Source organism: Pseudopipra pipra, chromosome 5 (assembly GCF_036250125.1).
Source record: "Pseudopipra pipra isolate bDixPip1 chromosome 5, bDixPip1.hap1, whole genome shotgun sequence".
Taxonomy (NCBI): domain Eukaryota; kingdom Metazoa; phylum Chordata; class Aves; order Passeriformes; family Pipridae; genus Pseudopipra; species Pseudopipra pipra.
Window position 1 is genome coordinate 73,104,414 of NC_087553.1, and position 26,740 is coordinate 73,131,153.

At 48.9% G+C, this 26,740-nt stretch overlaps 1 protein-coding gene across 2 annotated transcripts in view; it reads right to left on the bottom strand.

Annotated features, from left to right (window-relative positions):
- Nucleotides 1-26,740, bottom strand: part of PLXNA4 (plexin A4) — a 445,892-nt gene that overhangs the window by 90,783 nt on the left and 328,369 nt on the right. For both annotated transcript variants that reach the window (XM_064656587.1, XM_064656588.1), the window contains exons 6-9: nucleotides 20,930-21,053; nucleotides 17,454-17,607; nucleotides 14,752-14,851; nucleotides 11,970-12,084 (exon numbers count right to left, since the gene is read on the bottom strand). In XM_064656587.1, the coding sequence (XP_064512657.1) occupies nucleotides 11,970-12,084; nucleotides 14,752-14,851; nucleotides 17,454-17,607; nucleotides 20,930-21,053 (493 nt within the window). The remainder of the gene's footprint in view (nucleotides 1-11,969; nucleotides 12,085-14,751; nucleotides 14,852-17,453; nucleotides 17,608-20,929; nucleotides 21,054-26,740) is intronic.

Here is a 26,740-nt window from a genome sequence, read left to right on the forward strand (position 1 = left end):
CCTCATGATCCCTGGTAGCATTGGCTGGGTCTCCACTTAGAGTTCACTTATCACTGACTTCATTGGAGGAATCCTTGGCAAGATAAACTCAACCCTTGGCAGTGGATTTTCACCTTTCCTTTCCCAGAAGGGCAGGAGTCATCCCCATTCAGGACCAGACACAGCCACCACCACCAATTCCTTTATTACTCATCTCAAAGCATCCAGTTCCCTTTTTCTTTCTTCTCCATTTCTTCACCCTCGAATTTAGGGGTTTTTTTTAAAGACTTTCTTTTCAATATCCCTCATCCACCCACCATCTTTGTTCCTTGTCCAAGCCATCTTGCGCAGAACAAACGTGACCGTAAAGTGAATCTGAGAGGGAAGCAGAATTTACTCACTCAAGACCTTTGGGGCCCCACAAGAAATGAAACTCAGATTGTTATTTACTCACATATCACATAAATAAATACATCTTTTGTTCATCTCCTCTGCTGAGCTGCAATGTTCTGTTTTTCCCTGTGCTCCCTGTGGCTTTCTCACCCGCCCACACTGTGCTGTAATCAAGTCAAGAGGGTAAGAGTTGAGAGACAGGGATTGGGTATTTATAAAGATATCTAGACCACGGCATCTGGATGCTCTGTAAATCAGATTAGATTAGAAAACATCATGACAAACACAGAACAAGGAAAGAGAAAGAAAAGGAAGGGAAGGAAGGAGAGAAAGGAGGGGAAATCCGGGCAAAAAACAGGCAAAAAAGCCCCCAACCTTTCACTGACTTTGGAGAAATCAGATTTCACCCGGATAAAAAGCAGGAAAACAGCAAGTTCACAAATGAGAGGCAGCAGGGGTTGCCTAGAATATGTTGCCTGAACTTCTCTCTCACACCTTCACACAGTCACTCGGGGTCACCACCCCAGGTTTGTGCAGCAGCTCCCTCGTTCTGCTGCACACGAAGGCCTTTCAGGCTCCAGGGCTGACAAGCTGGTTCCTTTGATGAATCACTTTTAAACTCCTGCACAGCTTCCCAGACCCTGGATAATGTGGAGAAGGAAGCAGCAAGGAGCTCAGCACTCCCAGTGAGGGAGGGGAAGGGGTGACTTACAGTCCACGTTGTGTTTACATTATTACACCACTAATTCTTAACATCATAAAAATTATATTTAAAATTTACACAAACGGTGCCAGGGAACGTTATTATGTTATAAAGTGGAATCAGGTCAATGCCTTGTAGGCAGGATTCCAAGCTCCATAAATTTCTGGATATACTTCCCCCAAATTTACATCGACACCAGCAGCAATCAAACCAGCTCCAAAAAAAAAAACAAGCTCACCCGGTCAAAGAATTTTTTAATGCACCATATATTTTATCTGCACTTCCTAAGTTTGCAGTGTTGTTAGTTTGATTGATGGTGTGCTTATTTATTGGCACAGCAAAAGTAATAATACATGAGGAAAATGCTCAGAACTTTAAAGGCAGCTGATGAGGAGAAAGCAACAGGATTTATGGGAAATGTAAACATCTGCAGAGACAACAAAGGAATAATTGAGTCCTTGCATCTCTGTCACTTCTGGTGGCTCCTTTCTAGTTAAGAGTCTTCCAAGCACTCAGGAGCAAATTCCAGCTGTCTTTTCTCAGGCATATTGCAAGGGATTCTTGTGCCTGGGAAAAGGTGGTTGGTGCTCTGTCTAGGGAAGAGATGTGGCCCTGTTTGAGCTCTGTGCACTCTGGTAGTTACACCCTCAGCCCTGCACAGGACCATCCCCAAGGGTCACACCATAGGCCTGGGAGGATCATCCAAACACTCCTTGGGCTCTGGCAGCCTTGGGGCTGTGCCCACTGCCCTGGGGAGCCTGGTCAGTGCCCAACCACCCTCTGAGGGAAGTTTCTTTATTTAATATCCAACCTGCCCTGACACAACTTCAGGCCATTCTCTGGTGTCCTGTCCCTGGTCCCCACAGAGATGAGATCAGTGCCTGCCCCTCTTCTTCCTCTCATGAAGAAGCTGATGATGTTTGTGGGTCCCTTCCAACTCAGCCTATCCTGTGATTCTGTGATTTCAGTGCTGGCTTGCCCAGATCAGTGCACAGATATCATAGCTGGAGGGAGGGAGACCAGGACATCATGGAATGGTTTGGGTTGGAAGGGACCTTAAAGATCATCGCATTCCACCCCCTGCCATGGGCAGGGACACCTTCCACCAGCCCAGATTGCTCCAAGCCCTGTCCAACCTGGCCTTGAACACCTCCAGGGATGGGGCAACTACAGATTCTCTGGGACACCTGTGCCAGGGCCTCCCCACTGATGGATAGCAGAGCATCAACTCAGCTGCCAGAGCCTCTTGGGTTCCTGGCCTCAGTGCTGTGAAGGCTGGAGAGCAATGAGCAGTGCTGGTACCCTGGAAGTGGATACTTTAAAGCAGGAGCTAAGTGAAGATAACCAACCTCCTCTCCCATGGATCCCTGCCAAATCCTGCTGATTGGGAGCAAAGTGACTCCCCCAAGGCCATGCAGACAGTGCTGGGAAATGACCCAGGTCTGTTGAGAGCTTGATCCAACTCAGGACTATTCTGCCTCTGAAGTCAGTCCACACATCTCTGCTGATGAACATTAATGATTTTGCCCTCCTTTAATTCTTTATTAATAGAGCCTTTCTTAGCCGGTCCATTATTTCACAAGGATCAAGGTCAGCCTGCCATAATTATCCAAGAGCCACATTTATCCCTTTTAAATAGAGACACAACATTAGCTTTTTTTCAGCCCTTTGCTGCTTTGACACACTCTCAGAAGGAAAAGTAATGATCCAGAGAGCAGGAGCCTTCTGGTCACTGGGTGAGGGGAGTGGACTAGTGACAAAAATAGTAGATGGTTTTGTCATGAAGTCCATCTGCTCACCAGAAAGGAGCTACTGGAGACATGTGAACAGTCTCAGTTCTGGTATTTCCTGAGTTTGGAAAGCATAAGAAATACAATCATGTGCATCGAAGAAGCTGGTGTGTGTTCAAGAGACAAGATAACCATGTATTTACTTGGATAAAGTATGTCATTTTTTAAAGGAAAACACTGGTAAAAGTAAGACAGTCCTTCTGAATAACACACATAGGAAAATGGGTTGTGCAAAGCTGTGGAAAGCACAGGCAGCTTGTAAAGCAGTAATTAACTTCTTCTCCAGTTATGATTATTTAAATCTGCACCCTTCATAGCCAGCCTTCTGTCTTTCTGTAAGGACTTCATCAGAAGCTGACAAGCCCTTTCATGTGTATCGGCCCTGCCCCTGGTGGAGGGGTTGGAACTAGATGATCTCTAAGGTCCCTTCCAACCCAAAACATTGTGTGATTCTTTGATATCACTGCACATCTCTGCCTGGCACCCCAACAGCCCAGTGAAGCTGAAAAGTTTGAGCATCGACATAATACTCCTTTCTGCTCATCCATGCAGGTACCAGTGACATGGACATGTCACTCCTCAACAAAGTTTATTATTCATCTGTGTCAAAAAACAGGTTTTGCACGAGTAAGGGACATTATCCAGCTAAGACTTGCTCAGAAGTGAGAAGGATTCCCATGGCAACACTCTCACATGGGGATTTCTGATGTCTAACAAGGGTTGAGCCCAAGCTGCAGCGCTTTTGTCCTAAGAGGGGACAGAAAGTCTATTCCTCCTCTAAAGCTGCCCAGTTTTACAAAGTTAGTAGGAACTTGGTGCCTTTGAGAGCTCCAGACTTTGGCCCAGCTAGGCCAGGAATTCCCAATGAATTCAGAAGTGAACAGCAGAGATGGAGGAACAGCTGGACCGGAGGTCGCACACACAGACCATGTTGATGCAAACCCACTTCCTTCAGAAACCAGGACAGAAGCCCAGAGAGTCATCAGACTTTGGCTTCCACGGTGGGAAGGTCAGGACCATGATATCATGGCTCTTGTCATCTTCCCCCTCACCAAGAGCCATGACAGCAGGAGATAACACCCAAGCCAAAGCAAATGGACTCAAGGCAGGGAAGGAGGGTCTGGGCTCAGCCTCCTGGAGATGCCCCAAGCAAGGCAGGAGACACATTCCGGCCTCACCTCTTATCTGCAGCTTCAACATCCTGAGAATGTTTCTCCTTGGCCAGGCCCCAAAAGCTCACATGTCCCAAAGCAGTGAATGCAGCTGATGCTACGATGGAGAAAAGCAAAATCTTTTGGCTTCAGAGCCAAGACGTGTCCCTGGACTAAGTCTGAATGGGGAATTGTCTTTCCTCCCTCACACTGCAGGGTGCCAGACTGATCTTAGCAGTCCTGACAGATGTCCAAAGAGCCAGAAAACCCTGTAGCCATTTGAGGCATGACAGTGGCATTGCACTGAGCTGGGCTATCAAAACAACATAAGCTCTTCCCCATGTTTTTCCAAGGATGTCGTGTTGGCAGGGACAGATGAACATCACCCTGTTGCATTCTGAGATCCCTCTGTCCTGTGGGATAAATAATCTTGCATTACAAAGATGAGCAGCCCAACTGTTATGAAAAACATTTAGCTGGGACATGGTATTGAGTGTCAGATGCTTCTTACATCTTCATTCCAATTAATCTCCCTGAGATGCTCCTGGAAATCACACAAACAGGTCCTTGATTAGTCACTCACAAGGTGGCTGGAGAGGCAAAGCTCTAAGACAACAAGCTGTGTATTAAGGTAGGATGAACTGCCCTCAGGGAGGCCTTTTCCCATCATTTCTCAGTTCCTGTTGTGATTTGGTAGGAGAAGTTGTGCACCAGGACAGATTTCCTGCAGATCCACCACAGTAAAAATCAGAAATAGATTAGCTATTAGAGATTAGATAGATGAGACAGATTGGATATTAGGAAGTAATTCCTGGCTGGGAGGGTGGGGAGGTCCTGGCACAGGTTGCCCAGATAAGCTGTGACTGTTCCTGGATCCCTGGAAGTGTCCAAGGCCAGGTTGGACAAGGCTTGGAGCAACCTGGGCTAGTGGAAGTTGTCCCTGCCTGTGGCAGGGTGTTGGAACTACGTGATCTTTAAGGTCCCTTCCAACCAAACCATCTATGAATCCATGAAATCCTACAGACAATGAACAAGTTACCAGCCTTTTCCCTTGCCAGCTGGGTGACTGCAGGGCAAAATGGCTCAGAGATGACAAAAGGTACCCAGAAATAACAGAAGAAGCCACTTCACACACACCTTTTTGTTCACCTCAGTGCAAGTCACCGTGACTTGCAAACAACAGCAAATTATCTAATTTGTTTGTACATGCTCAAAGACTTCTTATGAGCAGCCCCCACTGAGAGATCACGGCTCCAGGAACTAAGTATTGTACAAGCACCTATTAACTGAAAGTGTTTACCCAAATCAGAAGGTGTGAGGGAATCAGGGGCACAGAAAGGTGAACACGTCCAAGTAATTCAATCAGAAATATAACTCTCATCTGCTGAAATAAAACCTGTGGCTCATCAGTGGCTCTGAGCAGTATTTTCGTGCTCTAACAGGACTCTGTGAACAAGGAGAAAGCTTTCTGCCCAGCCTCCAATTTCTGTGTTTAATTTCCTCTCATGATTATCTGAAGCACCCCCTCTGACGAGGATGTACCCACTACAGGACACATCTTTTCTGGGAAAGGGCTGTGACAGCGGATCGGAGCTGAAATGCCAAAGCACCAGGAGCCCTGAGGCACAGCTGGATCCACACTGTCAGCTCCAGCCTCCTCCCAGATTACCCCTGCCTCCCCCTGGACAGGATGCCAACCCGACTGAACCCCTTCACCCGCTCTTGGAAACCCTTCTAAGAGCGAAACAGATGATAAACACCAACCCCTCGTGCTGCTCAAAAGCAGGTGGCACAAAACGTGCGCATCCCTCCACCACATCCCACCTGCACGGGGTGGCTGCTGGTCCCCCTGCCTGCTCACAGCACTTGAAGGCAGCAGGTTGCCTGCAGTTGCCATGGAAACCACACCTCACACCCTCCCCTTGATGACAGACAGGTGCCAGGAGAAGTGAGTGGATAATTGAAAGCCGGGAAGGACTGGGAGCTCTGGAATTGGCCTCGCTGCAGCTGTCATTGCAGTCCCTGAGAAATGAGAGGGGCATTCATTGAAGCAGAGATGGGTTTTCTCCTCTCCCCGTGCTGCTGCTTCCAGCAGAAGCCTCTCTAGATGGGTTAAGTGAAGCTGGAAACGGGAGAGGGATGGAAACCGAGCAGTTGCCACAGCAACAGCTGAAGATGCATCACCAGGAGGTTTGTTGATGCAAAGGGAGCAAGGGGTTGGCCCTGCTCACCCCATGGCCCAGCAGGTCCTCTGCCCCCTGCCCACTGCAGCCACCCAGCACACTGGGGAGCATTTTGGGAGGAGGTGGCCACTGTGCCTTCCTTCTACACCTTAGGAAGAGGACAAAACGGGACCTTTGGACTGTTTCTTGAGACCTTGAGGTAAAGTCCTTCCTGAGTCACAGAGGGATGTACCAGCAGGATGGGGAAGGGCAGTGCTGGGTTTACTACAGACAAAGTCCATGATGAGGAGATGTGGGCATTAATACAAAGAAGAGGGTAGGATAGGATAGGATAGGATAGGATAGGATAGGATAGGATAGGATAGGATAGGATAGGATAGGATACAACAGGACAGTAGGATAGACTAGACTAGACTAAAATAGAAGGGAACAGAAGTAGGATAGGACAGAAGTAGAATAGGATAGGCTAAGATAGGATAGGATAGGAGTAGAGTAAATTATGTTCAGCTCCAAGGGCACCTACAACAACCATCCAGTCCACCTGCCTGACCCCTTCAGCCTGACCAACACTTAAAGCCTGTTATTAAGGACATTATCCAACTGCTCCTTAGAAGTCAGTCAGTTCATACTGAGTTGTCATCATCACTCTCTGCCTTCTTTTTTCCCCTTTCTTTTTCTCTGTTTTCCAAAAAGATCCATTCCCAAGAAGGACAAGGAGCTGGGCAGATTTAAACCACTGCACACGACTGCAGAGGCCACTGGTAGGGCTTTTAGTTCAGCACAAGGCACAGGCAAACACTGGGAAAAGCCTGCTCTGCTCCTCAGCAGCTGCTTCCAGGATGCAGCTCACAAGGCTTTCTATCTCTTTTGACAAATTAATATTTGAAGCAGTTGTTTCTTTTATGTGGGCTCTGCTGTCATTAGCACGTACAACTCGACATAAAACACTCTGGTGCAAGATCTTTTCTTCTGTTCCCTTTTTAGGCAGCAGATGAAAATCCTTTTAATAAAAAGGCCTGTTTGGGGGAGGAAGGAAAACACATGCACACACAAATCGGCTGAGAAGGGAGAGATGAAAACCTCCTTCAAGGTAATTAAATGATTATGTATCTGTTAAAGCCAGTGAATAATAGATTTGTTATCTAGGCTTGCTTTTGGCTTTTGCCATTTTTTTCTCCTCTTTTTTCCCTACACAAAGCTAAAATCCTTGTAAGGCCTGGAACAACATAGTGTTCATCTTAGAGAAAAAGGCACAACAAAAAGATTTAATCCTTTATAGCATCAACTCAAGTAGGATACCCCAGCACCCCATCCTTGGACAGAAACACTGATGAAATAAAAATTACCCCCTTGGATCAGAGCAGATCTGTACAAAGATGAGATGGACAATGCAAATCAGGAGAGACAGGAGCTGTTTCTACAGCTTCTATCTCACTAAAGACCCTCAGATCAATTGTTTTCCACTCCCTTGCCTCAATTTCCCCCCCAAAATTGTTGACTGTCGTGCCCATTTACAGAAGAAAATGACTGAGCTCTCTTACTTGGTAGTTGTGCCAGGTAAGTCAGGGTTGATTTCACAGTGTGTTAGTCTGGTTTGTGCTCAAACTCTAAGCCTGCACTGTGACTTTAGTTATGGTCAGCAACAAATGTCAAAAGCAGAGACAGGACAGCCAAGAAAAAAACAGAAACTCAGCCCACTCCCTTTTATATCTAATTCTCTCCACTTTTGCCATCAGCTCTTTGGGAAAAACAACAACAGCAACAACAACAGTCCACTTCAGTATTAAAATGCCCTTTTTTCCTCGTGCTTTCCCTTCCTGCCCTCAGTAATGATAACATCAGCTCCCCTTTATAAAGCAAGAAGTCACTCAGTGTATTTCAAGCCAGTGGGCCTGGTTTTTGAAAACCTGCTGTAAAGGGAAATTACACGCCAAGGTGAAGCATTTCTGCCACAAATCACCCAGGGACTTTGTCAACCCTGTGTGATTAAGATCAGTGCCATAATCATAAATACTCTTGCTTTATGACCATGCTGGAGTTCTTCACTGGAGCAAACATGGGCTTTCCCAAGGCTCCCAGACTAGTTGATCCAGATTTATCCCAGGCAGAGCTGATCCACCTGACAAATGACAGGAAAGAAAGTCGTATCTCCATGTTGATAATGAGGGATGTGCCTTTTCTGTCCTTTCCCCATCTCTGGTTGTTCTGCCAGGTGGGACTGGCTGATCCCAGCTATCCATGATGCCATTCAGAGGCTCTCCTTGGATGGCAGATCACAGGCTACACAGACACAAGCAGCATTTTGCCTTCTGGACAATGAGGGTCACGGCCAAAGCCTTTCTGCTGTCCCACTGGATCAGCCTCAAATTCATCCAGCATTCTAAATTAATCAGCAACTCACACTAAAATTAAAGTAAAAACCCCAGATCCTCTCAGAGAACATCAGGAAGACCTGAGTGAAAGGCTGAGCCCATGGGAATCCAGAAAGTTGTGAGGTGTCCTAAGGAAATCATGGAGTCAGAAAGTACACAAGGGCACAAACCTCCCTTCAAAGCACTCCAGGCTGGTCCAGGGGTGATGGGTGCCAGCCCAGCGAGTCCATTTGCAGCCCAGGCCATCTGGAGAGTGGGAAGTCTCTTCCCACATGATGGCAAGATGTTGTACAGGCAAACAGAGAACAAAAATCACCTGAGGGTGGATGTTACAAGAGAAGGTGAAGGCCAGAGTGAGGGGGAGGGTAGAAGGCTTGTCAGGCCAGCAGTGATGATTACAGAGGGAAGGAGTTCCTGGCACTGGTCCATATGATAGAGCAACAGCAATATTTGTTTGCTTGGCAAGAAGTCTCTCGATGCAAGATCCTGGAAGATGCCCAAGCTAATCTGCTCAGCAAACCCATGGAAAGACTGCAAATGGGATGGTCCATCCACTCCACACTGGTGGTACAGCTTCCCATCAGTCCTTCCTCCAGACTTACTGATTGAGCAGGTACTCATGCCTGGATGGTAGGAAACACTCTCCTCTCCTCATCCTCCAGGGATCTAAATGCTTCCAGAGGAAAGGACTTAAAGAAGCATGGAGATGAGAGGCCAGTAAGAACAGAGCCACTCAACATGATGGTGCATTCCAAGCACTGCTGAAGGTGGCACTGGGAAGTCTGGAAATGGACCTCAGTCCTGGCAACCTCGTGAGTCAGCAGGAGCTGGGTGAAGGTCTGGATGGGCAATGAGGAGCCAGGCGTGGCTTCAAGATACCCAATGGTTTCTACTGCTCCAAGAACCCACTCAACAAACAGGCAAATGTGTAGGACAGAAAATGATAGCATTGCAGGTGAAAGTGAAAAACAGGCAGTGAAAGTTGCAGTGAGAGGGATGAGTCAGTGGGAAGGTGGTTTTTCAAGAGAAGCGTGGGAGACACGACGCAGCGTTTGCTCAAAGTGCCATTTGACAAAAACCTTCCTGGCCGCAGAGGGATTGTAAATCTCTTTGTCAGAATGCACTTGTGATGCCATCCTTCCCCAGCCCAAGTGTCCTTGACAGCCACAAACACACAAACGGAGTGAGAGGGACTCTGAAGTTACAGGGCATTTCTCACACTCCCAGGCAGAAAGGAAGCTCGGAAAGTTTGGGGGTTGGAAAGGCCATTATCCTTCCAGATTTTGTAGTTCCAGTGCTGGGAAGTGTTTTCTCTGTCCAGTAGAGAGGAAATCCAGCTCCTGAGCTGAGCAGCTGAGTGCCAAATGTTGTATCCCAGGGGAAAGAGGTCCCATTTGTGCTCAGAGATGGTTTTGCCACAGCCCTCGTTGGGAATGACCGGTGTAACATCCATGTCTCACATGATGCTGTCATTGCCTTGGAGATCAGTAGTTGTCTTCCAAGGTCGGGTTTGTGCCTCTCCCTGTGCCATGCAAATCCCACAGAGCGGTTTTGCAAGATCAGAGAGGGAGTTTATGAAGCTTAGCAGGAAATTCTCTGTTTAAGGGGATAGAAGAGAGAAAGAGCAAACTCTGCTGGCAGACAAAGCCTCCCAGGCTGGAGCTGTCTGCTGGTCTGAAGAGGACACCTTTCAGAAACCAAACTAGCAGAGAGGTGATGAAGCTAAAACAGGCAGATCTGCAGAGTTTGATGAGTCCACTGCCTTCCTCCCCAGTTCTGCAGAGCAAGGCCTTGGAGGGGATAAAGATCAGGGGCTGTGCCATCCCCAGCCCATTCCCTAAAAAAGTGGGATCATTCTCGTGGTCTCCTTTCTGATGAGAGCAGTGTCCTGAATACCAGGGATGTGATAGGGGTTGAGGGAGCAGGACGTCCACTAAGGTTTGTAGGCATTTGTTTTTGGACAGGGGGCTGGAGGAGAGAAGAGGTGGGAACTGGGAGGGTGAGTCCTGTGCTTGGTACATGGGACACCCCAGAGGAGCCAGAGAAGATCAGTGGTGGTGATGGTTTTGCAGCAGTATTTCAGTGGGAAGCTGAGACAAAGTGTCCCAGGGGATTCCACTCCAGCCTTCCAGCCCCTGAAGTGGAAGGCACAGAAATCTGTGGGCAGCAGGACTGGACAAACTGTGCCAAGGTTCCATGTGAGGGAACAGTCCCTCTCTGGCTGAGATAACCTTCCAGAAGGGCTGAACTTTGAGCTGCCTTCCTTCACCCCTTCACCACCAAGCAGAGGGTGCCAAGCCCTCCACCTCCTCAGCATGTTTTCCAGCAAGTTTATAACAAATTCTGCATCCTGGTAGACTGAGAACTCGTGAATATTTATGGATTGTCCCAGTGGCACAGCAGGTCAGAAGTTCTGATGCAGGACACCTCAACCAGCACATATGTGGTATCTCAAGCAGCACTTATGGAAGGGGTGGGAGGGAACAGGGATGTTATGGGAATGTGAAGACACTACATGTGGGTCTTCTGGTTCAACTGGGCTGGGGCAGGGGCTGGTGGTAGGTGGGGGATGACATTAGAGACGCCAGAGCCAGCAGGTAGCACGGGGAACAGCGAGGGTTTCACCCTCTGAATGCAGCACACGTTGCCAGAGTCTTCAGCAGCCACTTGTGCCCTGGTGGCTCAGCAGGTATCAGATCTCTTAATGGGTACTGGTCCCTGGGGCCAGGCAAACAACCAGCCCTCTCAGGTCATTTACCAGACAGCCCAGGATACTTTCAGACCATTCCTGGCCAGGAAGTAATTAAGTAGCTTCCTATTTGTATTCTCCCCAGCTCCACTGTCTGAGAGTGCTCGTTAGTCACAGTACCTGCCAGGCAGCATTTGCAGCTCTGTGTTAAACCCCAAGGTCCAGTTCAGCTCAGTGACTGGCAATGAGGCATCTCCTGGCCTCTTCTGGAGGCAGTTTGAGGCACTGACCATTAGGCTTCAAATCCATGAAGCCACAAAGGTGTTCAAAGCGTGGCTGAAATCTACTGGTACCATGGACAAAGCCCTAAATCCTTCCCAGATCTCAACTGCCTGGGAGAGGTGCTTAGAGGAGTAGAGTATCTCCATCTCTCCTGGAGACGTATTACCACTGTTTTCCATCCCTCCCAGCCCCTTGGTGCCAGAGTTTGTCATGATTTTCCAAGGTAACACACTCCCTGTAGCGTGTGGGAGGGAGGGAGAAGCTCCCTGAGATTTTGGCAGAGCAGAGAGGAGAGGAGCTGCACATAGAGAGAGAGGTGAGGGTCTCCTGGAGGGTGAGAGTGGGACTGGAGGTGGAGAAGGCTTCCTGGGCTCTTAGTTTGACAGGTGACATCAACCCCTGACACGCATCCTGTGCCCCTGCCTACCTCAGGCATCTTGACTCGTCCCTCCTGGAAGGAGCAGGAGCTGGGGTCGTGGGTGCACACGTGGCGGTACTTGCACCAGTGACACCTGTAGGGGCTCTCCACGCATGACAGACACCTGGGAACAGAGAGAAAGAGCAGTCACCTGGCCAGCAGGGTCCCATCAGCCAACAGGACAGGCCTCGAGGCTGAGAGCCTTTCTCAGAGGGAAACACAGCCTGGCAAACATGTTTTTTTGGGGTTTTTTTTGACACAACACCATCAGGTTACAGGATGGTGCTGGACTTGCCACGGCCTGAGCTGGTTGTCGCTGGGATCACAAGAATCTCATATTTATTAGTTAGTTTAGGTTGCATTCATATCATTGCAACTGGAGGAATAATAAATATTTCTTGCATTTTGATTGCCCTGCTGCAACTTTTATTCAGACTATCAGCAACTTCTTGGCTTCTTCACACACAAGAGGTATCCCCATTTTTGCCCAAATCCTGGATGTAACAAAAAATTTGAGATCAGGGGATGGGTGGAAATAAGAAAATATGAGATCAGGGGATAGGTGGAAATAAAAAAGTAAGAGATCAGTGGATGGGTGGAAAATACTGCAGCCTGGCTGCCTCCACACTGGGCTGCACCAGTGCCCTGGGAGCTGTGAAGACATCAGGAGAAGGTGGCCAAATGAGGGGCTGGTGGGAGGAGTGATGCCCATGGAAGGCAAACCCTGGGCACCAGCAGTGCCATGCGGTTAATCCTCCCACACAGAGGCCAGAAACCAAGTGGGATGCACCAAAATCAAAAAGTCAAGGATGGAGCAGGGAATTTTCTCCCCCTGTGTCCCACAGGCTTATTAGTGTGAGTTCTGACCAGGGTGAGGAGGCTCCTGCAAATATATTAACTGTATTTTTCTTTTCTTCACCTCAGCAGAGAAGTGTAGACTATTGGAGCAGCTACCTGGGAAGCAGAGGGCATATTTAGGACATCACCTGCTCAGGATGTAGGTAAGAACCATTTTCTCCACCTTACAAGGTTTTGCTCTCCTGTCCCCAGGGGCTCTGCAGAGTAGGAGCTGCAAACACATCTCCTGGCTGTGTCACAGCACTGACTTACACCTACATCACACTTCTTTTTAAATTTAATATATGTCTGCTCACCAGCAACCAAAAGGAGACATAAACTCTGCACAATCCTGATCACCCACACTCTGGAGACCTTCACATCCAAGGCATGGAGGGGCTGGAGCATGTCTAGGGAAGGGAAGGGAGCTGGGAAGGGTCTGGAGAATTCCTGAGGGAGCTGTGGGGGCTCAGCCTGGAGAAAAGGAGGCTCAGGGGGGACCTTCTGGCTCTGCAACTCCCTGACAGGAGGGGGGAACCAAAGGAAATCAGGCTCTGCTCCCAGGAAACAAGGGACAGGATGAGAGGAAATGAACTCAAGTTGTGCCATAGGGAGGTTTATATTGTATCAGGAAATTATTTTCCATTTAAAGGGTTGTAAAGCCCTGGCATAGGCTACTCAGGGAAGTAGTGGAGTCCCCATCCCTGGAATTGTTCAAAAAACGTGTGGCTGTGGCACTTGAGGACACGGTTTGATGGTGAACATGGTGGTGGAGCTGGCTGATGGTTGGACTTGGAGATCTTAGAGGTCTTTTCCAACCTTATTGATTTTAGGATCCTATAAAGCTGCAGACTCTAAAGTACCAGAAGGGACCTTGAAGGGGGTAAATTTTCCTGGCTTTTACTGGGCTTTTAATGGGCAGGAGAGAAAAAACTGCCTCCAGCAGAGCTTGCCAAGAGGCATCCACACACCCTCTCCCCTGTCTCCAGGAAATCCTGCTCAACTCCAATCCACCCTCAGCTCTGGTACAGCAACTTATTCTTCAAATTGGTAACAAGTGCTTGCTCTGATACATCGAATTAAAAATGGATAGTGTAGTACAGTTTGTCAAGTAAGGAACCAAAACATGCCATAAATATTTAACACCACCATCTCTCCTGCTCTCCCCACCAACACTTGCTTTCTGACACTGTTTGTCAAAGCAGCAGGTACATGGAAATAGGAATTGCCTTTCCTTGTGAATTGCTGAGCCGCAGTAATTATGTGCTTTTGGCACTTCTGAACAGGCTCAGTGGTGGGGACAGAGCTGCTCAGCCTTGCTCAGAGGTGGATCATCCCACTGGAAGAGCATCTTTCTGTGGGGCAGCTGCAGATCTGCTCTGGTGGGGCAGCTCCTGAGCAGCCCTGGATGGCAGCTAAACTCCAGAAAAATGGGGTGGGAGGCTGGTAAGGAGCTCACAGCACAGAAAAGATGGTCTTGAGGGAATCAGCTGGGTGTTCCCTTCTCAGTTCACATCATGCACGAACCAGCCTTCCAGACTGGAAAGACCAATCCCATATTAACCAGCTGGGGCAGGCTCCTGCTGGTGGGAATGGCAGGAGGGGTGAGGGTTGGAGATGCATATTATGGGCAGGATTAACAGGATGATGAGGGGGCCACGTGCTGAGGTCATGATCCAGTCCTGACTCAATTCTGTGGCAAACTGCCCCAAACTGCCCCAAACTGCCCCAAACTGCCCCAAACTGTGACACTCTGCCTGCAGAACAAATGGTCCCCATACTCTTGGTCTTCTTGGGAAGGACCCCATCATCCTGACTACCACACAAGTGACCCAGACCTCATGTCACCTCCACACCTAACCAGCTTCCTGAGGGACACATGCCCATCATCAGGGGGTTCTGTGGCAGATCCAGGGGCAGAATGGGAAGCAGGGATCAAAGGAAAGGAACATACGAGTTGTGGACGCTGCAGTTGTAGAAGACGAAGCTGGTGCTGGCAAAGGTCATACCCGTCTCCTTGGACTTGAGCTGAAGCTGCACAATGTGATGGTCTCCTGGGGGAAAAACAGACACATCAGTGTGTGGCTGCTTTGTCAGCCTAGTTAAGCACTGCTGGCCATGCCACCAGCCTGAACCTGGAGCTGTCCCACAGTACCCTGGCTGGTCTGTCCTCAAGAGATGTGGAAAGCACAATAAAATCCTTCTGGAGCCCAGTTCTCCAACAGAGTGACCTCTCTGTTGGTGTTGGGATGATGGAGTGCATGTTCACCACTGGAAATTATTGTACCTGGGAGCAGAGTCTGGGCTAGACCATGACAACAGGTCTAGATCATACCTCACTAATCTCAAAAATATGGTGACTGAAGCCATCAAACAGGAAAGCTAAACCCAAAGAATGAGTGCAGATGGCTGGAATTCAGGGACTGTTAAAACAGAGTATTCTCCTTAAAATTCTTCCTTGCTGCTGGTTCATTTGGTGTTCCCAGAAGGAAAGGGCCTGTGGACATTTCTTCCACATTCTCTCACCCCATTAACCCCAAGGTCCATTTCCCTGGTCTTTGGCTGCAAAGAACCCATCTCAGTCTGAGGGATGTGCAATCCATCACACTTCCAGAAGGATCCATCCATTTCCATAGCAGACCCATGGGAACCTCAGCCCCTACACCCCATCTCCTCATTCCCACTGCTCCCAAACTGGGCAGTCGGCTGCTACCTCTTCCCACAACACCAAACCCACTATTCAGAGCCCATCACCGTGGGGAATGAGTGGGTGCAGTAATTGCAGTAATTTGGTGAGGAACTGACCCACAATTAATTTGAGATTTACTTGGGTGGCCCTTTCTGTGCTGTTCACATAAGGGGGTGTAGTGATAGGACAAGAGGGAATGGCCTTAAGCTGAAATAGGGAAGGTTTAGATTAGATATTAGTAAGAAATTCTCCCCTGTGAGGGTGGTGAGGCCCTGGCACAGGTTGCCCAGAGAAGCTGTGGCTGCCCCATCCCTGGAAGTGTCCAAGGCCAGGTTGGACAGGGCTTGGAGCCACCTGGGCTAGTGGAAAGTCTCCCTGCCCATGGCAGGGGGGTTGGAACTAGATGATCTTTCAGCTTCCTTCCAGCTCAAACCATTCTATAATTCTATGATTCCATTCTTTTCCCCCTCACCTAAAGACTCACGAATCAATCAGGACAAAGCAAACTGGACAGTGCATCACAAGGTGCAGCCACATGTGCACTCACCCACCTTCAGGCACACACAGGCTCAAACACACACATACAGACACTGCACAGACCACACACTTCACTAAACACATTTTCCTGCCAGTGCTGGGCTCTGCTGCCCATCTGGTGCCGCCAGCTCCGCCAGCTCTGCCATCAACACACCGTATTTAACAACTTCACAGCATCTTCCATGTATTTTGAAGCGGGAAGCAAGGATTGGATGGCCCCAGGGATCAGACATGTGACAGAGCCACACATCCTTTGGTTCCAGTCCAGCCCCTGGCTCTGTGCATGGAGCACTTGCTCTGTGCAAGGTGCGGAGCATCAGCTGCTGAAGTTGCTCCAAGCTGCTTCTCTGAAACCACACCACACATAAATCTCTCTCTCTTGTCCTGCCTCCAGCTTCCACTGCTATTTTTGTTTGCTGGTTGATTGTAGCCTGGCCTGGGAGAGATGTCCATACCAAGGAAATAGTTTCTGGCATCTATAAACACGACTGATAACTCAGCAGGACCTGAAAATGGTAACAACCTTCTGGGGGCTTGTTTTGGGGCAAAAAGGAGAGCACATGCAGCAGAGATGATGCCGACAGCTCATGTCACTTTATTTTCTGTGGTCTGAGGATGCTCAGAGGCAAACTTACAGTAAATTTTCACAAGAAGCCAAGGACGAGATTGACAGCATCCTCTGTGTCTCACTGGGTGATCAACAGGGCCGAGGTTTTTATAGTAAGTCCTTGCAAAGAGCCACGGGTGTTATTGAAAAAAGGGGGAACAAAGAAGTGCAGGAAATGGTGGATGGGGGAAGTATCCTTGGAGACAAGGTATTTTTCCGTGCTGAACAACTTTAGGAGAGGGAGCCAGCAGCAAGTCTGGAACAGCTGGAGGCAGTAAAGGCCAGGAGTAGGGAACTGAGCACAAAGACCTAAATCTGGGAGGAACAGGATGAATTTACAGACAGGATCACTCTGGTGTGCAGGACTTTCTGGCTGCTACAGGGGATGGGACATGTTGAGAGCATGTACAGCCTTGTTCCCCAGGTTGTGTAACAGCAGCCTGGGCAAAAGGTGAGGGAATATCCCACATTCATGTCTTGTCTTTGCTAAATATATGTAACTGCCACTCGGTGGCAGTCTGAAAACACCTCGTGTCACACACACAAGCACCTTAGGGCAGGTCCTGGTGTTGCAGCTCAACACTTGCACACGTGTGCACACAGAAACACAGGCAAATTCACACAGCTCATGTCTCAATGTGCTGCTGGGCAGCTCCACCAGCATCCCACCAATCCCAGTGCTTTCCATACCCTGCCCTCAGGTTGCCATGAGCCAAATCCTGCTTGGTGAGAGAGCAGGAGAGGCACAAGGGTGTGGGGTGAGGACCTTCAAACACTCAGGGAGGGAGAAGTGGTGCAGGCAGGGGAGCTGTGGGATACTCACCGTTCTCTGTGATGATCTGAGGCACCTCTTTGGCAGCTGGTGAGATGCACTGGATCTGACTGCCCACCACCAGGCCATCCATCTCTGAAAGGTCCTCGAAGGTGCAGTTGACTCCTGCTGACAGCTCGGGGACGTTGTAGGTCTCCAAGACCAGCTGCAAGCAAAGACGGAGCGAGAGAAGAAAAGACAGAGAGAAAAAAAAGAAGAGAGAACACTAAGCCAAACAACAGAGCTGGGTCAGCAGGAGAGAATTACACTGGAGAGGTCAGACAAAGAGCCTCTTGCTAGAGAGAGCATCCTCCTTCAACAGAAAGCAGCGATTCAGGAGAGGGGAATCAGTGGAGGGGAAGGGGATGAGATGCCGATGCTGATGCTGACACAAGTGCTTTGTGGCTGTGCAGGGACAGCTGCACTGCATCCCAGTGCTGGCTGGGTCAGTGGAGGGGTGGGGGAGTGCTCACTATCTGTCATGCAAGTGTCAGGTTAGGCAGGGAGTCTTTGGAGCCAGCAGTGAAGCCCGGGGCAGTGGTGGCCCCAGGGCCCGCGGTTTCTGAGGAAGGTGAACTGCTACTCACAAGAGGCTCTCTGCAGACTCCAGAGAAACTGGAGCGCTCCAGTCTAACTCTCTACGGGCTGCTCTCCCAGCATCAGCAGGTGGGGAGCACTCTGTCACCAAGTTCCTGTGTGAGGAGAGTCTAGTTACAGCCTTCAGTCCACCACAAAACCACCGCTGTCTCTAGAGGCACAGCAAACCTCTCCTGCCCATCCCACCGAAGGAGCAGTTGGCTCTAGGGGACCTACCATATGTAAAAAAGCCTTGAAGGAGGGACTGACCATGTTTTTAGAGTTCACAGCCTCTGGCATTGCTGTGCCATTGCTCATGGTTGTGGGAGAAGGAATCTCGTGGATGGTCTCCAGCATGTCCACGCTTTGGAGAAGTAAAGCCATGGCGCCGACTTCCCAGACCAGCCACCGTCCTCCATCACTGAGGGCACCACAGCCCTCCATCACTGAGGGTCCTGCTCCACTCACCAGATCATGCCTGAACACAGGAAGGCATCCCAGGGGACTTTAGCACCTGCTGATGCCCCAGTAATTAGTATAAATTTAACATTTCTGTGACCAAACACTAGAGCCAACCACTAGACAAAGATGCTCTCCACGCTTGCCTCCTCCACGAGCTACCTGAGGCCCCATCTGAGGTGACAGCCACTGAGAGGAGACACAGATGCATGCTGAAGTGTTGTTCTACCAGCACAAAGAACAGAGGTCAGTCCAGGTGACAAAGCAGGAGAGGATGAGAAGGCAACATAACCCTTACTGCTCCCACACACTGTGTTTTCCTCACCTAGGGAAAGGTTGGAGCTGTTTCTTCACACCAGGCAACACCAGGGAGAAAGACTGAGCAGACAGGCCTTAGCCCTGGCTGACATTAAGTCTTTGTGAGAGTAGGTTTTCTTGGTTTGAGAGACAATGATCATTTTGGGGCAATGGGAAAGGTGAATTTTTTGTCTTGGGTGGGGAGTAGGAAGAAGCTTTGGATATCTGCATGGATTTAGCACACAGGCTGAGTCCATTCTCCCAGCTCATTGACACCCTGCTGGCAATGGAGAAGGGAAAACTGGGCAATGGAGGAGGGAAAACCGTTCTGCTCAGCAAGTTGCTTTCCGAGCATGGATGATGCAGAATGAAGGTGTGCCATGCAGAAGATGACACCAGTGGACAGAGCAGAAGTGCTTGGCCACAAATTCCATGAGCCAGCACACACTCTGAACACACAAGGAGTCCTACATCCCACACTCCTGCTCTGGACCTGCTCCAGTGAGGAAAGCATGGATCCTTGCCCCAGCAAGGAGCCCTTCTCAGAAATCCCAGAGCAGCAGCACTGCACTGAAACAGACTCGGTTAAAATTTTCCAAGCCCCTGTTAGTGCCCAAAATTTAAAAGATTGGCTGACCACATAATTCTCTGCCTCAGTATCACTGACCCTTTGCCAGAAGCCAGGTGAGATTCCATAAGGATACCACCAGCCATCTGTTTGCTGGTGTTCCCTCCTGGTTTGCCAAGAAACTCTCTGTGGTGACTGGATGAGCTGAGTCACCAGTTTATCTGAGACTGGGCTGAGACTCCCACCACAATATTCATGCACATTTCTGGGCAACAAATAGATTTTGGCAACTTCTGATCCCAGCAGCTCTGGGCTGTCTCACCCTGGGAGTAACCCAGAGGTCTTTTATTCTGTTATCATTTCCAGTCTCCCTGAGCCAGCCAGTCCCCCAGGATTTATTCCAACATGAAAGAATTCAGCAACTACTGAGAGAATAAGAAAAAGAAACCTTGAACTCCCAGAAGAACAAAGAAGTTAAGATGTCTCAGATCAGTTTTGTTTGAAGCCTAGGAAAGTAAAGTCACAGCAAAGTTAAGAGGCTGAAACAAAGCAGCAATGATTGGGCATGCAGGCTTTGAAAGGCTGATTTCATTGTCACTGAAATAGTCCCAGCACTCCAAAATCTTCTGCCTGGAAGGTGTCTGGCAGCTGCTGCCTGAGCAATTCCATTTGGACCTTTCAGGGTGTGGGGTTAATGACAAACTCACCCAGAGATGGAGCTTTTAGGGCCTGGATTATCAACTTAATTCCAGCCCAAGCTATATGGCCAAAACCACAGAGCTCTGGCAGGCTGAATGAAATGGGTCTCTGCCTCCTTCTTGGAGCATGTTGGGATCTCACCACATAAAGTACTGCTGCCACAAGTCAGGAGAGAAACCACAACCTGGTCAGACCTTCAGCAGGAAATTTCCTGCCTTAAGCCCAGGAAATGATCAGGATCATCTGCTCCTCTGCCAGCACTCACTGTGTGCCTTTGTTGGGTGCTGACCAAGTAACTCAAGGCCTTAAGGGTGAAACCTTGTGCTGTGGACAGTCACAAGAGACAGCACAAACCTTGGAAGTCTTTGGTTCCTCTGCACAGCATCCTGCCTCTCTGCTCTGCTGTCCATACTGTGCTGGAGCTGCAGCAGGGTGGAGGTTTTAGTGGTTTAGAAGGAGATGTTTCCAACCAAGATGATGGGAACCTGGAGCTCACTGGTACCCCTCATTTGTCTTTCTTCTAGGATGCAATTTCCAACCATGATAATGTTCCTTGGGCTAAAGGCATAAACTGTCCCAGGGAAGGAAAAAGCAACACTGGCTGCACACAACACCTGCAGGGCACAGAATATCTTCAGACCTGCCCTCAGCTGCTCACAGCAAACAGGGAAGACTATTTCTAGTCCCTTCCTAGACTTCTAGACGGGATAACCAAAGCTTCCCATGGCAAATCTTTCTCTGTGCCAGAAAGGAAGTTACTGGGCTCTGGAGAACCTCCTGCATCAAGCTGCCGGTCCTTCCCTGGATCCAGGTGGCACACACCTGGGTCTGTCACACTGCTGGGCAGATTAGACTCGAGGGGGAGGGGGCAGGGATTAGCATTCCTCACCAAAACGTTGTACTGGGACACGGAGATGTTGTTGGGATGCACGGTGAGCCGGACGCACTGCTTCATCTCCGAGGCGAATCTCCGCGGCTCGCTGGAGCGCTCGCACCGCTCCTTCCTCGTGCACCTGGGGAAACGGGGACACAGAGGGACAGGGGGTGACGGGCTGAAGGGTTGGGAACGTCTTACACGTTGTCAAAATCATAGAAAGGCTTTTTGTCAAGCTGCAAGGAAGCAACTACGACCATCGAAGCACCCGCCCCCCCCCCCCCACCAATGCCTCCTGACTGGAATTTGGATTGTGACTGGGGACTTGAGGTGAGGCTGCTGTCTAATCATCTCAGCTCTGAGGAGAAGCAAACAAGGCCCAAGGGGTGGTGGAGGAGAAGGGTTTTGGGGGTGTGATGGTGAAATCCCTCCACACCAAACCAAAGGAGTAACCCCTTGCTCCGGAAAGGCCATGTACACATGGGACATTCACCTGAGAGGCAGCTGAGTAGGGTCATAAACCATCAAAGACCCCCGAAGCGCCCCCCAAACTCATTCTTGAGGCCTCCCACCACCAGAGGACTGCCTCTCACAAGAGACTACAAAGCTTCACCCCCCCACCAGGGGGATATTAATCCAGTGGACTCTGTTTTTTGGGACCATCAGCACCAAGAAGACCAGAAGAACCAGACCCACGGGATGCCACTGGGTTACATGGAGTGGTGATACATTTTCTATTTAAATCTCTGTCTCTGTCATTCCATTTCTTCTCCCCCTCACCCCTTGTTCTTATTTTTTTCCATCTCTCTTTCTCTGTCTCACATTTACCATTAAATAAAACCCCATGGTACTGACTTTGGCATTTGGTGTCATTTGTACCTTAATTCAGGCAGAGGCATTTCTAATAGTTTTAATAACTGGATCATAACACAGGGTTAACACAGAGTCAGGCTGGGAGGGTGAGGACAACCCTGGGACATGGGAGGAGCAACAGCTTTGGGTGGAAAGTCAGCTCTGTACTCTTTGGGACTGCACTAGATGGGCAACTCATGTCCTGGAGCGCTCCAATTCATAGAATCATAGTCAAAGGATATCCTGAGTTAGAAGAGACCCACAAGGATCATCAAATCCAACTCCTGGCCTTTCAAAAGGACAACCCCAAGAATCTCACCATGTCCCTGAGAATGCTGACTCCTGTGCCAGCAGGCATGGGATTGCTCAGCAGGCTGGGGAGTTGCAAGGACACCGTGAAAAGAGGGAGGGTGATGGGTGGAAGCCCCAGCAGCTACCGCATAACCTTCCCTTGGCCAAACCCACAGCCCTGAAAACTCTCTTGTTGAAGGGCCGTGGGACATCTTAGGCAGGGATGTCCTTGTAGAGAAGCTGCTTTTTGGCCCTGCTGAGAATGCTCCACTCCTGTGGTACCTCTGGGCTGCTGGTCCCTCTCTTGAGGGGATGGGGCCACACTCCAAGCCACTGTCCAGCAGCTGCTAAATAGTCCCTGCAGACTAAGGAGCTTTTGGTATCTGTTTTGAAAATGCCTGACTAGAAGTGCTGAGGGTTGAATCTGAAAACTTCTGGTGTTCCCAATTAGTGGCAGTTCAGCAAGAGAGGTGGGTGCACACACCTGGGCTGCAAAGACCCTCAGAGCTCACACCACCAACTCACTGCTGGTGCTTTCAGTCCTCTCACTGCCTCTCTTCTCACCTCTCTGGTGTAAACACAAGCCCAGCAATATGAATTAGTAGCTTTTTGCCCTGTTTCCACCCAGCTCTGCGTTTGCTTAAAGTGAACCACGTCTGTATTTCACCCCACATGCACTGCCCAAGGCCATTGCTCCAAGGGAGGTGTCTGCCTGGAAATCCGTGGGGTTAATCCAAAAGGACAGCTCCAACTGCATGCCAATTACCTTTTGCCATTAAGTTAATGTTATGGACTTGCAGAGGGTGTCTTCAATGGATTTTGTTATTAGCAATGCTATTACCCCCCATTAAAATCAGCTATAAAGACTAAGTGTGGCTGTTAAATTATTCACCTGCTCCCAGACTTCAGAGTTTTAGTTGTGAGAGCACGTGGGGGCTGCTGGAGCTGTAGCTCCAAGATCACCCCTCAATGTCTTTGTTCCCTGGAGAAGAGACTGCACCTACCTGGGGATTTGCAGATAAGGACCCATGGAAACACGTGCAAAAAAACCCTCAATATATGGGTAACCATAATATTAAAAATCTTGGGATGACCTAAAACTTTAGGGCTTGGCTTCTCTCTGGTGTCTGACACCAGATAAAATGAACACCCCAACTTCAAACTCCAATTTCTCCATCTTTCTGGTAGAGGAAAGCTGCATTTCCAGAGGCAGGAGTCATGAAAGGAGATCTCTGCCATTCTCAGCACACTCTGGGTTTGCTCTGCAGGTCTGAGAGAGCAAGAGCAGCATTGCAGCTCCTGCTCTCTGTTCCCCAGGAGCCTCCACCCCATTTACTCTCCTGTAGTGCCTCCACATGCTGGATCAGGAATTTTAAGTGGGCATTCTCCAGAGGGTTGGACCAATATCTGATTAACTGCCCCCAAAAATTTTGAGTCCCCTACGGTGGCATGAAAGCCAAGTGGCAAAATGATGACCTGAGATTTTTCTAAGCACTTCCATAAAACAAACAGCCACAGCAATCCCATGAAAGCTCTGCAGGGTGTGGGAATTCTTCTCCTGAGAGCAGCCTGGAAGGAAAACCCTTTTTGGTGTTGTGAATACACAAGCACCCAAATAGTTCGAGATGTCCTTCTACCTCCCTTTCATTTCCTCCACCTGTAGCATGACAGAAATATCTGGATTTTCTAAAATTTAATGGGCAGATACCCAGGCTCAGTTCAAGTCTATGGATGTAGATTAATCATCTAGGAATAAGGTTTGTATTCCTAATCCCATCACTGAGCAGGAATATAATAATCCACATCTTATCTTGCTGTTTACAGGTTATACACATTTAAGACATGTAACTTTTGAAACCAAGAATTCACTCTATATTTGATTGATGTGTCTTGAAGCCTTAATATCTTGAAGCCTTAATATTTTCCCATCCAAATAATAATGAAATTATGAAAAACCAAACTAAGCCTGGTTTTAATAAAATGTTAAAGTTGCAGAGTCAGGGTCTCAGGAATTAGGGACAGCCAGACTGAAAGGAGCTTCTGTACTTCCCATTCTTCTCCCTGCACTCCCACACTGAAAGCTGGACTTTAATTAGAGGATCACAGGTTATTATTCCTTTCTTCCACGGTGACCTCAATTCTTCCACTTCCCAACTTTTGACTTCAACTCTGTGACTTTTTCAATGGTATTTCTCAATTTAAAAAACCCCAAAACACCCAACTGTGCCTGTGCTTGAGTCTGATGATGGAGGAGTTCTGCCCAGCTGGCTCTGGGTCACCAGCAGGGTTCAGGCTCCGGGGTCAACATCACAGCAACATAGTTCCCCCAGGGAACTGATCCCAGCTGCTGCTGAAATCAAGACTAAAGGAATGCAGCTGCCTGCCAGTGGTTTTTGCAGGTTTGCCCATGCAGGAGAGAGGGATGAGGGCTCTTCTTCAGAGCCTTGTCCCCGTGGTCTCTGCATCTCCTCCTTGAACACCTTCTCTATCCTGAGCTGCAGCAGAAGGAGCATCCTGTGGGTTGACACACCACACTCTCCCAAGGTGTGTGCCCAGCACCTGCAGCTGAGGTTCCTCAGAGGCAAAACATGGTGGATTTTCTCTGTGGTGGATTACTCTGAAGGAGGGAGGATTTAGGCTGGGTATTGGGAAGACGTTTTTTGCTCAGAGAGAGGTGGGGCACTGGCACAGGTTGCCCAGGGAAGTTGCTGATGCCACATTCCTGGAAGTGTCCAAGGCCAGGTTGGGCTAGTGGAAGTTGTCCCCGACCATGGCAGGAGGGTGGAAGGAGATGATCTTTAAGGTCTCTTCCAACCCAAACCATTCTATAATTCTGTGATTCAGGGGAGCACAAAAAGGTACCTGTCAAAAAGCTTCCAGCCTTCCTCTGTGCTGCCAAAAATGTTCTGCCCTCCCCCAAGAGTGGGGTGAGAAAGCAGAGAAAATTGTTTCAGTGTGTGCAGAGCAAAGTGCTGCCTTCCAGCACCAATCCCAAATCCCTGAGTGGTGGAGGCTGAGATGCAGAAACAAATGTGACAAAGCACCCAACTGCTGAAGGCACTGCCCAGAGGGGACACTGCAGCCCCACAAGTTCAGCAAACTGTAAATAAAGGCAAAAGGGACTTTTAATAAATAAGTACCTCCAGACACAAGTGCCCCCCTTATGAAAGTGGTCACCTGAGCTGCCAGTGCTCAGACTGTGAGGGGGTAATGAAATATCCCGACCCCAGCTCATCATTCCTGTTGTCTCTGTAGAGGGTCAGGGTGTATTTTGGGCTCTAGGAGATTCCTGTGACTCTGCTCTGCTCTCATCTGGTGTGTCTACCATGGTTTATGAAGAAAAAAATACCTTGTACTGCCAATAACTGTTTTGCTTTAATAAAATCCCCGTAGCTGCAACATGCTGGGGATGTCAACGTGCAGAGATCACTTCCTGTGCCATACACCCTAATTCCCTGCTATTCATGCTATAATTACCTGATGTGTAACTCCCACCCAGTGGCATCACATTACACTTAAGGCACCTAAAAGAGCATTTCCCACTCCTGAACTTATTTGAATAAGATTATGGTGCAGACACTGCACTTCTCTGTGTGTCTTAATAGCAGCTGCTATTTCATTACCAGCTGCTTCTCTCACAATTCCAAGTGTCCTGCTTTGTCCAAAACTATTAGTATGAACACTAAGAAGCTGGTCCTACCACTGAACCATGAGGAATGTTATTTCCTCCTCATCTCCCATTAAGAATAAATCCTGCTAACACTAACCCTCTGTTCACCAGCCACTACCCAATTATTTTAATAATGTTAAATTAATGCTTTGTGCTTCTACAGGGTCTCTCATCCGAGGATCTCCAAGGGCTTTGCCTGGAGCTAATTAAACTTCATGATACCTCGGTGAGGTTGGAATATTACCCGGCAGAGACAGGAAAGTGAGGCACAGACGTGGCTGTGCCAGGGAGCAGAGCAATTCCCAGGTCTCCTGAGGATGAGATGAAGGTCCTGGTTTGGTGCCCAAGAGATCATGGCTTAATCCCAAGGACCTAAAGCAACTTGCAGGAGCAAACACAGGCCCGAAGAGGAACCTGGTGCTGTTCCACCTTTGCAGTGAGATGGTTTTTCTGCCTTGTCAGGGCTTGGTCAAGGCAAGCCCTGACTCACTCCACCACCTCCAGGATTTGTCCCTAAGTGTCCAAAGTTAGAAGGGTTAATCTGGAGCCCAGAAATCTTTGGAGAGGCTCAACACAGACACAAGAGCTCCGTGCACCTGGATAGACCAGGTACAAGAAGGATTGGGTGGGGTACATCTCCATGTGCAAGATGGGTGGGGTACATCTCCATGTGCAAGATCTTTGCTTTCCCTATAAAAGTATGGAAAATGGATCATCCCACTGCAGGGCTGCCAGCTGGGGCTCTGGGCAACCTGGTCTAGTGGAAGGTGTCTCTGCCCATGGCAGGGGGTTGGAACTGAATGGTCTTTAGGGTCTCTTCCAACCCAAACCTTTCTGTGATTCTAAGGCCACAGACATTCTTTTACCTGCCTTTGCCTCTCAGTGAAGACACATCTCCATCATCTTGTTGTAGGAGAAAAAACCTAAATCAATACCCTGAGCTCCCACATAAAAAGCCCCCTAACACCCAAAAATATGACTTTCATTTTACAATCTGACCTCTTTTTGGCTGA